This window comes from Belonocnema kinseyi, chromosome 5, assembly GCF_010883055.1.
Source record: "Belonocnema kinseyi isolate 2016_QV_RU_SX_M_011 chromosome 5, B_treatae_v1, whole genome shotgun sequence".
Lineage (NCBI taxonomy): Eukaryota > Metazoa > Arthropoda > Insecta > Hymenoptera > Cynipidae > Belonocnema > Belonocnema kinseyi.
This window is the reverse complement of record NC_046661.1, coordinates 142,105,339-142,119,158: the sequence shown is the minus strand read 5'-3', so window position 1 is coordinate 142,119,158 and position 13,820 is coordinate 142,105,339. Positions and strand designations below refer to the sequence as shown.

At 27.2% G+C, this 13,820-nt stretch overlaps 1 protein-coding gene across 3 annotated transcripts in view; it reads right to left on the bottom strand.

Annotated features, from left to right (window-relative positions):
- LOC117172338 (EH domain-containing protein 3) overlaps nt 1–13,820 on the bottom strand; it is a 47,909-nt gene that overhangs the window by 12,681 nt on the left and 21,408 nt on the right. For 2 of the 3 annotated variants that reach the window (XM_033360145.1, XM_033360144.1), the window contains exons 2-4: nt 6,792–7,298; nt 3,285–3,598; nt 405–513 (exon numbers count right to left, since the gene is read on the bottom strand). In XM_033360145.1, the coding sequence (XP_033216036.1) occupies nt 405–513; nt 3,285–3,598; nt 6,792–7,277 (909 nt within the window). In that variant the 5' untranslated portion in view covers nt 7,278–7,298. Of the gene's footprint in view, nt 1–404; nt 514–3,284; nt 3,599–6,791; nt 7,299–13,820 lie in introns of those variants that run through there. The other variant, XM_033360146.1, reaches the window with a different exon arrangement.

The window sequence follows — 13,820 nt, the reverse complement described above, 5'->3', positions numbered from 1 at the left end:
TTTATTAATAATTGCAAACTACTGCGCACATTCGGACTTAGGCGTAGCAGCTTCATATCTGTTTTATTAATGATTCTCTGCATTATCCGAGCATACACCTCGATTAATGTGGAGTGCTTGGATGAGCCCCGTTGCCTCGGATAACGCGGAGCCTCGGATAATGCGGAGCCTCGGATAATGCGGAGCCTCGGATAATGCGGAGCCTCGGATAACGCGGATCCTCGGATAACCGAAGCCCGGATAATCAAGGTTCTACTGAACAAAGATGTTGACATTTACAACGATCATAGGCCAACTGCATAGCTGGCGGCACCATACGACCACCGTCAACACATAGTAGATTTTCAACTCAGAGTGTCAGGGAGCTGATTAAAAATGTTAAGAACGATTTTTTTTATACATACTTTTGCGAGACGCGCTCTTTTAATTAAGTCGTTCAATTTTCTGAGCGCAGCATTTCGCGGCAGGGATTGCATATCTTTAAAAAGATCCTGCTCTTCGTCTTCGAATAACCTGAAGAATTATTTTGTGTAAAAGTGGGGCATTTGTATATTATTTACGAAAAAAAAAAGAAGAATTTAGGGAAACACTGGCTATGAACTTGTAAGCTAACTAATTTTTTTCGAGTTTTTTCCTCGTTTTTATTAGACATAGGCTGTAAGTTTAGTAATAATTGGGTAGAAAAATTATGTATTCGGTGTCTGTTTTGTCATAAAATGAATCTTCTTGATTGAAAATTCATCTGTTTGATTTGAAGCTATACAACTTTTTAAAAGTTCATTTTAGTATTTGAATATTCGCCTGTTTAGTTGAGAATTCTTGAATTTAGTTAAAAATTAGTTCTTTTTTCGGTAGAAAATAATATTTTTGTTTAAAAATTCATCTTTTCCAGTTTAAAATCAACATTTTGGTTCAGAATTCTTGAATTTTGTTAAAAAATTATAGTTTTTGGTAGTAAATTAATCTTTTTGTTTAGAAATTGATCTTTTTTGTAATTGAAAATTTAACTTTTAGGGTGAGAATTTTTGAATTTTGTTAAAAATTCGTTTTTTTTTGGGTAGAAAATTAAACTTTTTGTTTAAAGATTTATTTTTTTGGTTAGAAGATTAACAAATAGGTTTTAAAGTTAAAATGCTTTCTTAAAAATTAAAAAAAAGTTTCTTTCTTAAAGATGCAGTTTTTGGTTGAGAATTCTTGAATTTTATTGAAATTCGTCTTTTCTGATAGTAAATTAATACTTTTGCTTAAAAATTCACCTTTTTAGTTGATATTTCAACTTTTTGGTTGAGAAATCTTGAATCTGGTTAAAAATTCGTTTTTTTTTGGAGTAAATTAATCTTTTTGTCTCAAAATTCTTTTATTTTCATTCAAAATTCAACCTTTTGGTTCAAAATTCGTAAATATTGTTAAAAATTCTTCATTGTTGGTAGTAAATTAATCTTTTTGATTAAAAATGCATAATTTCTAGTCGAAAATTCAACTTTTTGGTTCACAATTCTTGAATTTTGTTCAAAATTAATCTTTTTTGCTAGTAAATTAATTTTCCGGATTAAAAATTCTCCTTTTTTAGTCGAAAATTCAACTTTTTGCTTGATAATTCTTGAAGTTTGTTAAAAATTCGTTTTTTGTACTAAAATTAATGTTTTTGTTAAAAAATTCATCCTTTTTTTAGTTAAAAATTCAATCTTTGGTTGAGAACTGGAATTTTATTAAAAATTCGTCTTTTGGTAGCAAATTAATCTTGTTGTTTTTGGTGGATAAAAATTAGCAAACAGGGCAAAAATTAAACTTTTTGGTTGACAATTCTTGAATTTTGTTAAAAATTAATCTTTTTGTAAAAAAATTCTTCTTTTTTAGTTGAAAATTCAACTTTTTCGCTGACAATTTTTGAATTTACTAGGTTTTAAAGTGAAACTATTTTCTTAAAAATGCAGGTTTTGGTTTAATATTCAAAATTTGAGTTAAATACATCTCTTTGGTTAGAAGTTGAAATGTTTTGTTGAAATTATTTTCTTTTTTTTTTGGTTAAAAAATTAATTTGGCAATTGAAAATTTACCAATTCCATTTTTGGCCGAGAATGGTGCTATTTGAAGTAAAAAATCCAACTTTTTGTTAAAATTAAACTATGTGGTTAAAAATTAATTTTGTTTGTTGAAAATTAATCTAGTTTAATCACTTTTTGGAGGGTGAAGGGGGGGGGGGTTATAACCAAATGAAGGGATATCAACAAGAGGGAGGTGGGGTCAAAAATTGCCGGAAATTGGTAAGGTAGGTTTATGGATGGTTTCTTAGTTTAAACGACCAACAACAAAGTGGTTAGTTTAGACGAACAACATCAAATTCATCAGTTTAGACGACCACCGGGTTAGTTTAGACGTCCAATACTATAGTAAGTAGTTTAGATAACCAACCCCAAAGCGGTTAGTTTAGACGACCAATAGTTGTTAGCTTATATGACCATCAGGTTAGTATAGATGACTAACACCAGAGCAGTTAGTTTAGACGACCAACCCTAAAGTGATTGGTTTAGACAACCAACAATAGTTAGTTTAGACGATCAATACCAAAGAAGTTGGTTTAGACGATCATCGGGTTAGTTTAGACGACCAATACCAAAGCAGTTAGTTTAGACGACATCGGGTTAGTTTAGACGATCATCGGGTTAGTTTAGGCGACCAAGACTATAGTAATAAGTTTAAAAGACCAATGTGGTTGTTTTAGACGACCAGCACCAGAGCAGTTAGTCTAGGCGAAAACCGAGTTAGTTTAGACGAACAACAGTCGTTATTTTAGGCGCCCAAGGGTCGTTATTTTATACAGCTATAGTGCTAATTCGTACGACCAATACTATAATAATTAGTTTAGTCGAACACCGGGTTAGTTTAGACGACCAATACTATAGTAATAGGTTTGAAAGACCAACACCAAAGTGGTTAGTTTAGACGACCAACAGTCGTTAGTTTAGAAGATCAGCAGCCGTTAGTTTAGACGACCAACAGTCGTTAGTTTAGACGGCCAATACTATGGTAATTAGTTAAAAATACCAATACCAAAGTGGTTAGTTTAGACGACCAACAGTCGTTAGTTTAGACGACCACCGGGTCAATTAAAAATATTAACGCCAAAGCGGTTAGTTTAGACGACCCACACCAGAGCAGTTAGTTTAGACGACCAATGCCACAGTGATTAGTTTAAAATTTAAACGATCAACGCCAGACTGTTTTTTCTAGACTGACACTCCGAAAGAGATTATTTTAATCGAGATATATATTATTGATCTAACCTTCTATTAACATCGTATCTGAGTGGTTGGTCCCAAAACGATCCGATATAAACCCTCGCGACTTCCGGTGTCTGTAAAACTTTTCCAAGCGACCACATCAGCGCTCCATAAACTCTCATCAACTGCTGATGATCGATCATGTCCGCCTTGTTCAAAACGATTCGGATTTTGTCATCGTGCCCCCTCAAGGCTTCTATCGATCGACGAAATTCGTCCGATATATCTAATTTGTGGGCATCAAAAAGCAAAATAATTCTGTCTACTCTTTCTGCAAACCACTCCAAAACGCCCGTGAAGTCGTATCCTCTGTCCACCTGTGGACAATTTCCCAAAAATTAGTTCTCAAGTCAATCCGAGTCAATCGTTTCGTGGACAATATATTGTCCGCACTTTTTTTTTAAATTATACGGTACAATGTATTTTTTATGACACATGATTTCAGCCCTTTTCTAATCCTATCAAGAGGGGATGAAGCTCTCCTTTTTACACCCTAGGGATTAAAAAGTACATTTTTTTACTCCCAAGGGAGTGAAAAGTGACGTCAGAGGTAAATAATGAAAATTATACATCTATGAGCTCGCACTTTTACGATAAATTTTGGTAACAGATAATAGAGTTTTGCGGTAATTAATGGAAGGTTACCATATTATTCTGTAAAATTACCATAAATGACCGATAATTTATAGAAATTTCCAAGAAAAAAAAAGCTTCCCATAAAGAGCCAATTTATTATTTTGAGTAGCTGAATTTTTTACACACTTTTGAATAGTAACTTTAAAGAATGATGGGGATTATTTGGTTCAAAATTTATTTTAAATATGAGAAAAAAAGATTGTAGAAGTTAGAGAATAGCAAAAAATGACATTTTCTATGGGCTTGGAGGGGGAACCTGGCTAAGGTGACAGGGCCGTTCATTTTTCACTTTTTTTTCATTTTTCAATTTTCAGGTCGAAGGGTTAAATTAAATTTTGGGCAATTTATAGTAAGTTACCATAAATCACTGTAATATTACCATAAATTACCAAAAAAATTTCATAAATTTCCGGAAATTCATGAAAATTCTTATAATAAATTTTGGGTAATTTATGGTAAGTTACCATATTTACCTGTAAAATTTCCATAAATGAAAAAAAATGTCCACAAATTAACGAAAAATTTCATAAATTTCCGGACATTTATAAACATTTTTAAATTGATTTTTGGGAAATTTATGTTAGGTTACCATAAATTACACAAAAATTTCATAATTTCCGGAAATGTATCAAAATATTAAAACTGAAATTTTTGGTAATTTATGGTAAGTTACCATATTTACCTGGAAAAATTTCATAAATTACCTTTAATATTATCACAAATTAACCAAAAAAATCATACATTTCCAGAAGTTTATAAAAATGTTTGACATTAAATTTCAGTTAATTTATGGTAAGCTAACAATTTACCTGCAAAATTACCATAAATTACCAAAAATTTCCGTAAATTTCTGGAAATTTAGAAACATTTTTTGAATGAATTTTGGGGCAAATTATCTTCCGTTTCCATAAATTGCCACAAAAAAACCCAAATATATTCGGAAAATTATAAAAATCTTTAAAATTGAATTTTGGGTAATTTATAGTAAGTGAACATATTTATCTATAAAATTACCATAAATGCCCGAAAAATTTCACAAATTTCCGGACGTTTATGAACATTATGATATTTAATTTTGGGTAATTTATCTTCACTTCCTATAAATTACTTGTAGTATTACCGTAAATGACCAAAAACTTAGCCGATAAAAATGTGTAAAATTGATTTTGGGTAATTTATGATAAGTTACAATATTTCCATAAGAAATTACCATAAATGACCAAAAATTTCCGAAAATTTATAAAAATTTTTTATTTAATTTTGAACAGTTTATGATGAGTTACCACAAATAAGTCGTAATATTACCACAAATTTCCAAAAAAATTCATAAATTTCTGGAAATTGATAAAAACGTTTATTTTATTATTTATTTTATTTACCTGTAATATTACTATAAATTACTAAAAATTTCCATAATATTTCCAAAAATGTATAGACATCTTTAAATATGATTTTGGGCAATTTATGGTAATTTAACAATTTTACCTAAAAAATTATTATACATGATAGAAAATTCCCACAAATTTATAAACATTTTTGTATTAAATTTTGGGCAACAAGTTATCATAAATTAGCCGTCATGTTACCATAATTTACCAAAAAATTTCATAAATATCCAGAAATTTATGAAAATGTTTATTTTATTATTTATTTTATTTGCCTGTAATATCACAATAACCAATTTTTCAAATAAATTTCAGGAAACTTATAAACAAGTTTGAAATTGAATTTTGGGTAATTTATGGTAATTTAACAATGTAATCTATAAAATTATGATAAATGACAGGAAATCATCATAAATTTCTGGAAATTTATAAACAATTTTAAATTGAATTTTGCGCAATTTATCTTCAGTTTCCATAAATTACCTGTAATATTACCACAAATAACCAAAAAATGTCGAAATTTATAAACATGTTTAAAACTGAATTTCTGGTAATTTATGGTAAGTTGACATATTTAGCTGTAATATTACCCTAAATTACAAATTTTTGAAAATAAAATTCAGGAATCTTATAAGGATGTTCAAAATTTAATTTTTGGTAATTTATGGTACGCTGACATGTTTTCCTGTAAAATTATTATAACTGACAGAAAATGTCCACAAATTTATAGAAATGTATAAACCAAAAAATTTCATAAATTTCGGAAAATTTATAAAGTTTAAAATTGAATTTTGGGTAATTTATTGCAAGTTTTCATATTTACCTGTAAAATTTCCATAAATAACAGAAAATGTCCGGAAATTTATAAAAATGTTTAAAATTTAATTTTTGATAATTTATGGTAAATTGACATATTTACCTGTAAAATTATCATAAATGGCTAAAAATATCCATAAACATCCTGAAATTTATGAAAATGTTTAAGATTGAATTTTGGGTAATTTATTGTAATTTAACATATTTACCTGTAAAATTATTATAAATGACAGAAAATGTCCCCGAATTTCTGAAAATTTCTAGACATTTTTAAATCGAATTTTGGTCAATTTATGATAAGTTACCATAAATTACCTGTTCTATTACCGTTAATTACCCAAAAATTAATAAATTTCCGGAAATTTATAGACATTTTTAAATTAAATTTTGGGCAATTTATGTTAAGCTATGATAAATTACCATTAAAAAGTCACTTCGAGAAATGTCTGAAATCATTCATTTGTTACAATAAATAAATAAATAAATAAATACTATTTATTAATAATTATATTTTTGGCGATTGTATAGAATATTAAAAATTAATTTGAATGTTTTTTTGAACTTATAGATCGAGGGTTTATTGATGGGAAAAGGAGGGACAGGAAAGAGAGGGAGAAAGAGAAATAAGAAAGAATGAATGTGAAAAATAAATAGCAATATGTTTATTGTTTACCCGTTGTTTTTCTCCCGAAAGAATTCCAGGCGTGTCCACAATGGAAATGCCCTTGAGAACAGGCGATGCAACCGTGGAGCATTGGAAGCGATTCAAAAATGCATTTCCGAATTTCGAGAGAGGTCGAAATTGTTTGTTAGGATCGACGACAAGCGCATTTCCGGGAATAACGCCCTCTTTTTCATCGTACATCACGGCGATGAACCTGTCCGTCGTTGGCTCGGGTCCAATTCGAATTCCAGGGAATTCTCGTTCCAGCAGATATTTGATAAAAGTCGTCTTTCCCGTCGAATATTGACCAACTAAAAGGATCATCGGTTTCGCGTCAAAATCTGGATCGTCCAAGAGGGGCGAGTGGAAATCATGGAACTGATAAAACTGCTCCAGAGGCATCAATTTTGATTTATATATTTTTTTTAAACCCTCAGTCACATTGTCGAAAAGATCCTGCTTCCCGCTGTCTTCCCGACTCAACCAACTAAACATTTTTTGGCCTTAAAATTCCTCCTGTAAGTAAACAACAAATCTAATAGATTTATCAGATTGGCGTAATATTGGTATAGTATTGGCCAATTGCTCTGAGTCAGTATACAAGATAGGCATTTCACGATGAATCAATAAAAATCTTGATTTTGTACTTTGGATTATTTGAGGCCAGTTTAGATTAAAAGCTATCAACGATAAATCCAAGCAAATATTAATCAAGAAAATAATCATTCAGACATATGATTGATTTCTCAACGCTAATTCGCTTTTATTGAGTTTGAGTTTCTTCAAGAGATGAAGATTATATCTTCTTGGTCCAGTTATTATTTTATAGACAAAAAAATGTGTTTTTTATTTTCTTCTCGAAAGAGCTCAAAGATTTTCAAATCATTTAACGGGATTTCGAAAAATTTCGCGAGATTTCAAGAGGTTGTTGGAATATTAAAGGATTTTATATCACACTCGACCAAAATGACCAATTTTTGCCCTTGACTATAGTGGCGAAAGTAGCATATATTTCCCGCAAACCGAATTTACGGGGCGAAAGTAAAATTTGCGGGGCGAAAGTAAAATTTGCATGGCGAAAGTGAAATTTGTGAAGCGAAAGTAAAATCAGCGGGGCAAAAGTAAAAGTAGTGATGCGAAAGTAAAATCAGCGGGGAAAAATAAAATTAGCGGGGCGAAAGTAAAATTTACGGGGCGAAAGTTAAATCAGCGGGGGGAAAGTAAAAGCAGAGGGCGAAAGTAAAATCAGCGGGGCGAAAGTAAAATTTGCGCCCCGAAAATAATATTAGCGAGGCGAAACTAAAATTTACATGGCGAAAGTGAAATTTACGAAGCGAAAGTAAAATCAGCGGGGCGAAAGTAAAAGTAGTGATGCGAAAGTAAAATCAGCGGGGAAAAATAAAATTAGCGGGGCGAAAGTAAAATTTACGGGGCGAAAGTTAAATCAGCGGGGGGAAAGTAAAAGCAGAGGGCGAAAGTAAAATCAGCGGGGCGAAAGTAAAATTTGCGCCCCGAAAATAATATTAGCGAGGCGAAACTAAAATTTACATGGCGAAAGTGAAATTTGCGAAGCGAAAGTAAAATCAGCGGGGCGAAAGTAAAAGTAGTGGTGCGAAAGTAAAATCAGCGGGGCAAAATAAAATTAGCGGGGCGAAAGTAAAAATTAATCGATCAAAATTCGATAACAGATTTTATTTACTAATGAATTATTATTATGCAAAGTACGTCAATTTTTTCTCATAATAAAATAAAATGAAACAAAATTGAATAATTCTTGAAATTTTTCCGATGTTGCGAAATAACTCTGAATTTAATCTTCAAAATTTTATGTGAATATGTTTAAAGTCTTTATGTAATTAGATAAAAAGATTATTAATACTTGAAATTTTCAGAAAATTTAAAACAACAATTATTTTTATGTTTCAATGAAAATAATTGTTTATTCCTTTTCATGTTTTGAACATTTTTAAAGAAATTTAGAGAGATATTAACAATTTCAAGTTAATTTATGACTTTTTAAAGTATTTCAAGCGGTTGGTAGGGATTTTCCGAACTTTTTGCGATTTCATATGATCTAAAAAGACTTTAAACATTTTAAAAACTTTAATGGATTTTAAAGAGATTTAAAAACGTCACGGAATTTCATAAAGGTATCAAATATATCAAAGGATTTCCAGGGTGTCTAATCAAATCCTGGAAGAAAATTCCCTGACAATTTTGAACTAAAAAAGACAAATTTTCATCCAAATAGTTAAATTTCGATCTAAAAAAGATCAGTTTTTAACCAAAATTAGAAGTTGAATTTTCAATTAAAGCAAATCATTTTCCACAACAACAACAAATTCAACCAAACTGATGAATTTTCAATTGAAATCATTCATTTTTAACTACCATACATTAATTTTGAACCAAAAAGAGGATTATTCTAACAAGAAGATTAATTTTTTTTTACAAAAAAAGACGATTTTTCGACAAAATAAATTAAATTTTAACTAAAAAATACGAATTTTCAACCAAATATTTAAATTAAAAATGATCCGTTTTTGACCATACATGGAATTGTTAAATTATCAGTTAAAAAATTAAATTTCAACAACAACAAAAACCAATAAAATAGTTAAATTTAAATAAAGTGATGAATTTTCATAATTTTCAACTACAATGATGAATCCTTAATTGAAATAAATGAATTTTAAACCAAAAAGATAAATTTACAAATAAAATTATAAATTTTTGATTAAAATACTTTAAGTTTCAACGAAAAAATGCATTTTCAAAAAAGAAGATCAAGTTTCTATAGAGAAAAAAAATTATTTTTAAACAGGATACATGAATTTTCCACAAAATTGTTCAATTTTTAACTTAAAAATACAAATTTTCAACCAAATATTTAAATTTAAAACTATCCCTTTTTAAGCATAAATAGAAATGTTAAATTATCAGTTAAAAAGGATTAATTTTCAACAACAAAAAATAAAGAAAATGGTTCAATTTTTAAACAAAGTGATGAATTTTCTTAATTTACAACTAGAATGATGAATTTTTAATTGAAATAGATGAATTTTAAACCAGAAAAATGAATTTGCAACTAAAATGTTGGCATATTAAACTGGATTGGTTAAAATTTTAACCAAAAAGATTAAATTTACAGATAAAATTATGAATATTTAATTTGGAATACTTGAATTTTCAACGAAAAAGATGAATTTTCAAAAAAGAAGATTAACTTTCTATACAATAAAAAAGATTTTTAAACAAAATACATGAAATTAGTTTTATTTTTAACGAAAAAAGATAAACTTTCCATTAAGAAGATTAATTTTTCGCACAAAAATATTAATTTTTAATGAAATATTTTAGTTTTTAAATAAAAAAGAACAATTTTCAACCAAATATTTGAATTTAAAACTTAAAAAAGACCATTTATAATCAAAAATGGAGTAAAAAGTGAGTTTTCAAAAAAATAGTTAAATACAATAATTTAAAGTCACTTTTACAAATGAAGAATAATTAATATTGAATTCTATATTGGAATAAAAAAAATTAAGCCCTGACTTCAAGTAATTTAGGGTAATACAAAAAAATTTTGATTTTTTTCATGAATTTTGAAAGATTTCAAGATGTCCGGGATTTCAAAAGATTGCACAAAATTGAGTAAATTAAAAAAATGTTCAAACGATTTTAGAGAATGTGGTGTATTTGGTGAAGAGAAAAAGTTAGGACAAAAAATATACATTTTTCCTTTCATTTTTTCAACTATAGCAACAGTGTAATGAAACTTTATTAATCCAAATTTGAAGCGCTTTTAGTTTTTAGTAAATTAATTAAATTCTGAACAAAATAGTTGAATTTTTAGCCAAATTGTTGAATTTTTAAACTAAAAAAATCAGTTTTTTACCAAATAAAAAAAAATAAAATAAAAATTTTTTCACTTAAAAAATAAATAAATGTCTATCTAAATTATTGCACTTCCAAGCCAGAAATAAAATATGAATGTTCAACAAAAAATTAATTTTCTACGAAACTGATGCATGTTTACCCAACAAAAATGAAATTTCAAACTAAAAAATTATTTATTTTTTACCAAAAAAGGCGAATTTTCAACTAAAAAAGAACAATCTTTAAAAAATGGAAATGGTACGATTTCTGTTAAAAAATCAATTTTAAACAACAAAAAAAGCATTTTCAACTACACAATTAAATTTTCAAAGAAATATTAATTTTCAACAAAATGATTAAACTTTCAACCAAAGAGATGAATTTTCAACTAAAAATATAAATATTGAGCAAAAAAGTGATTTCTTAACAAAGTTATTGAACCAAATCTATGAAACAAATTAACGATCAAAATATGAATTTCGAAACAAGAAATAATTTTCTACAAAAAGAATTGAATTTTCAATTCAAAAAGACGAATTTTTAACCAAAAAGGATAACTGTTTAACAAAATTGTTGAATTATCTAATAAGTAATTGCATTTTTATAAAAAAAAAATAGATGAAATTTCTTTTAAAGTAGAAGAAATTTTAATTTAAAAAAGTTGAATTTTCATTAAAAAAAAATTCAAGTTGACTGCAAGAAAAAAAATTGAATTTTTTAACAAAAAGCTAAGTTTTTACGAAAAAATTAAATTCTCAATAAAAAAAGATTAATTTTTTCAACCATAAAGGATGCATTTTTAACAAAAGAGATGAATTTTTCATTAAATAAAATCAAAATTAAAAAAATATTTGAATTTTTATTCAGAAAATATTTCAGTTCTTTTTTCAACGCCGAATATTATATTTAAACAATCGAATTTTCAAACAAAAATAAGAACTTTTAACAAAATTGTTGAAGTTTCATCCAACAGTTGCATTTTTATCCAAAAACGTTTTATGTTCTGCTAAAACAGGTGAATTTTAAAATCAACAAGACAGAATTTTCAACAAATAATTGAGTTTCAACCGAAAAGTTTCATTTTTATTTAAGAGAGATGAAATTTCTCCTAAAATAGATGATTTAAACAAAAAAACTTTCTAACACCAAAATAAGAATGGCAAACAATTTGCAACAAAAATGGATGTCTTTTTAAGAAAATTATTAAACTTTCAACTAATTAATAAGATTTATAACAATAAGGATAATCCTCAGAAGAAAGTTGCTGCGAATTTTCAAAATTCTAATCTGAAAATATTTCATTTTTAAAGCTTTCAAATGGTTCTATTTTCGGAATTTTATTCCTAAATTATTCAACTTCGTGATTTTTTAATTCAAAATAAGATTGTTAAATTGTAAGCGCTTCGAATTAGAAAAGAGTATTCACCAAAAAAGAGAAAATTTCAAACAAAAAGATTACTTTTTCTACCAATAAAGTCAAATATTAAATGAAAAAAAATGTCAACAAAAAATGGAAAAGTTACATTTTCAAGTAAATAATTAATTTTTAATAAAAAACTATTATTAAACAAAATATATTTTGAACAAAGAGGTTTAACTTTTACCCAAATAGTTGATTTTGCAATTAAAAAAAAATCATCCAAAAATAGAATAGTTGCATTTTTAATTAAAGAAAAGATCGAATTTCTATCAAAAGAGATAAAATAAAATTCCTATTTTATTTAAATAATTACTGCTAATGTGTTTTTTTTATTTCGACAAGTATATAATTTACTCTTATTAAATAAATATGTAATCCAAATTTTTCAATAAAATGTAGCATTTTATTTTCAAAAACCAGCTTTCGGGATCCCTAAATACTTTTTTTTGTGCCAAAATTCTGAGCGATTATTTTCGTAAAAGACAAATTTTATTTACAAAAATCGACTCGAATAAATATTTTTTTGAAATTCTGCAAGAAATCAGGGATCGTTTTGTCACAAAAAAAAAAAACTTTATAGGGGTGGCAATTGAGAATAAGAGCCTTTTAAATCATATTGATATAAATAAATAAAAACTCGAATATAATTGCAAATTTACAATAAAAATCATTACTTATTAAGGACACGCAATACGTTATCAATTAAACTCAATGAACAAACTAAACTACCAAAGCAAAATGAAACCGAGACAGATAACAGTCACCGTGACGTTCATCTGTCGTATCAGAATCTAGAAAACTAGACTGTACAATATGAGCAACCGGACGTGAAGAAGACCTTTTTAGATAATATTTAATATAATTTTAGTAAAAAAAAAAAGTTTTGTTCTATGTAAAAATGATACTTCTGAATTTTGTATTACAAAATTGTTTATAACAATAACAGGTATTAATTTTCAGTCGAAACTTTTAGTTTAATAAAAAAATTAGATTATAACAACAATAATTAAAGAAAATATAATTGTTTTCTACGAGAAAATGCCAGATTGAGACATTTGTTTATCGAATTGTTATCACAATTACCCAAATTGTTATTTAATACCTACTATACAATATTTTCGGATAATTTCACTGAAAAAAAGGCTTTTTTTAATTTATAAATGATTTATAAATGATTATAAATGGTCAATGATATTTAAAAAATCGAAAACTAAATCTAAAAATTGTTCCATTCGAAATAATAAAAACTAAACTGCAAATGAAAGCAATCAAAGTGAAACTCTTGAGTTTTAAACTTCAAAAATTGAAGTTTTTAATTGCACAATTTAAAATTTAATGCAGTTAAACTGCCAAATTACAAATATTAAACTTTTATTCATTCATAATTTTATTTTTTTGCAAAAATATTCCTTTTTAACTTAATTAGAAATAATTCTTTTAAAAAATTCCCTTTTCCAGCTCGAAAAAATCCATGTTTAAATCCAGAATTTTAATTCTTTTCGAAAATTCCCGTTTCAAATAATTGTAAGAATTAGAATTTTTTGCAATATTCCTAATTACAATAAATATATATTTATTATTATTTTTTTTTTTGAAATATTTCGTTTAAACACAGAACAATATTTTAGTTAGAAAAATTACCTCGCTGAAGTTTGCAACGTTTTAAAAAAAACGAATTTACAAAAAAATTTTTTTGTGCGAGACCTAAAATTTAAAAGTTTCAGATAGGTCTATTTGAT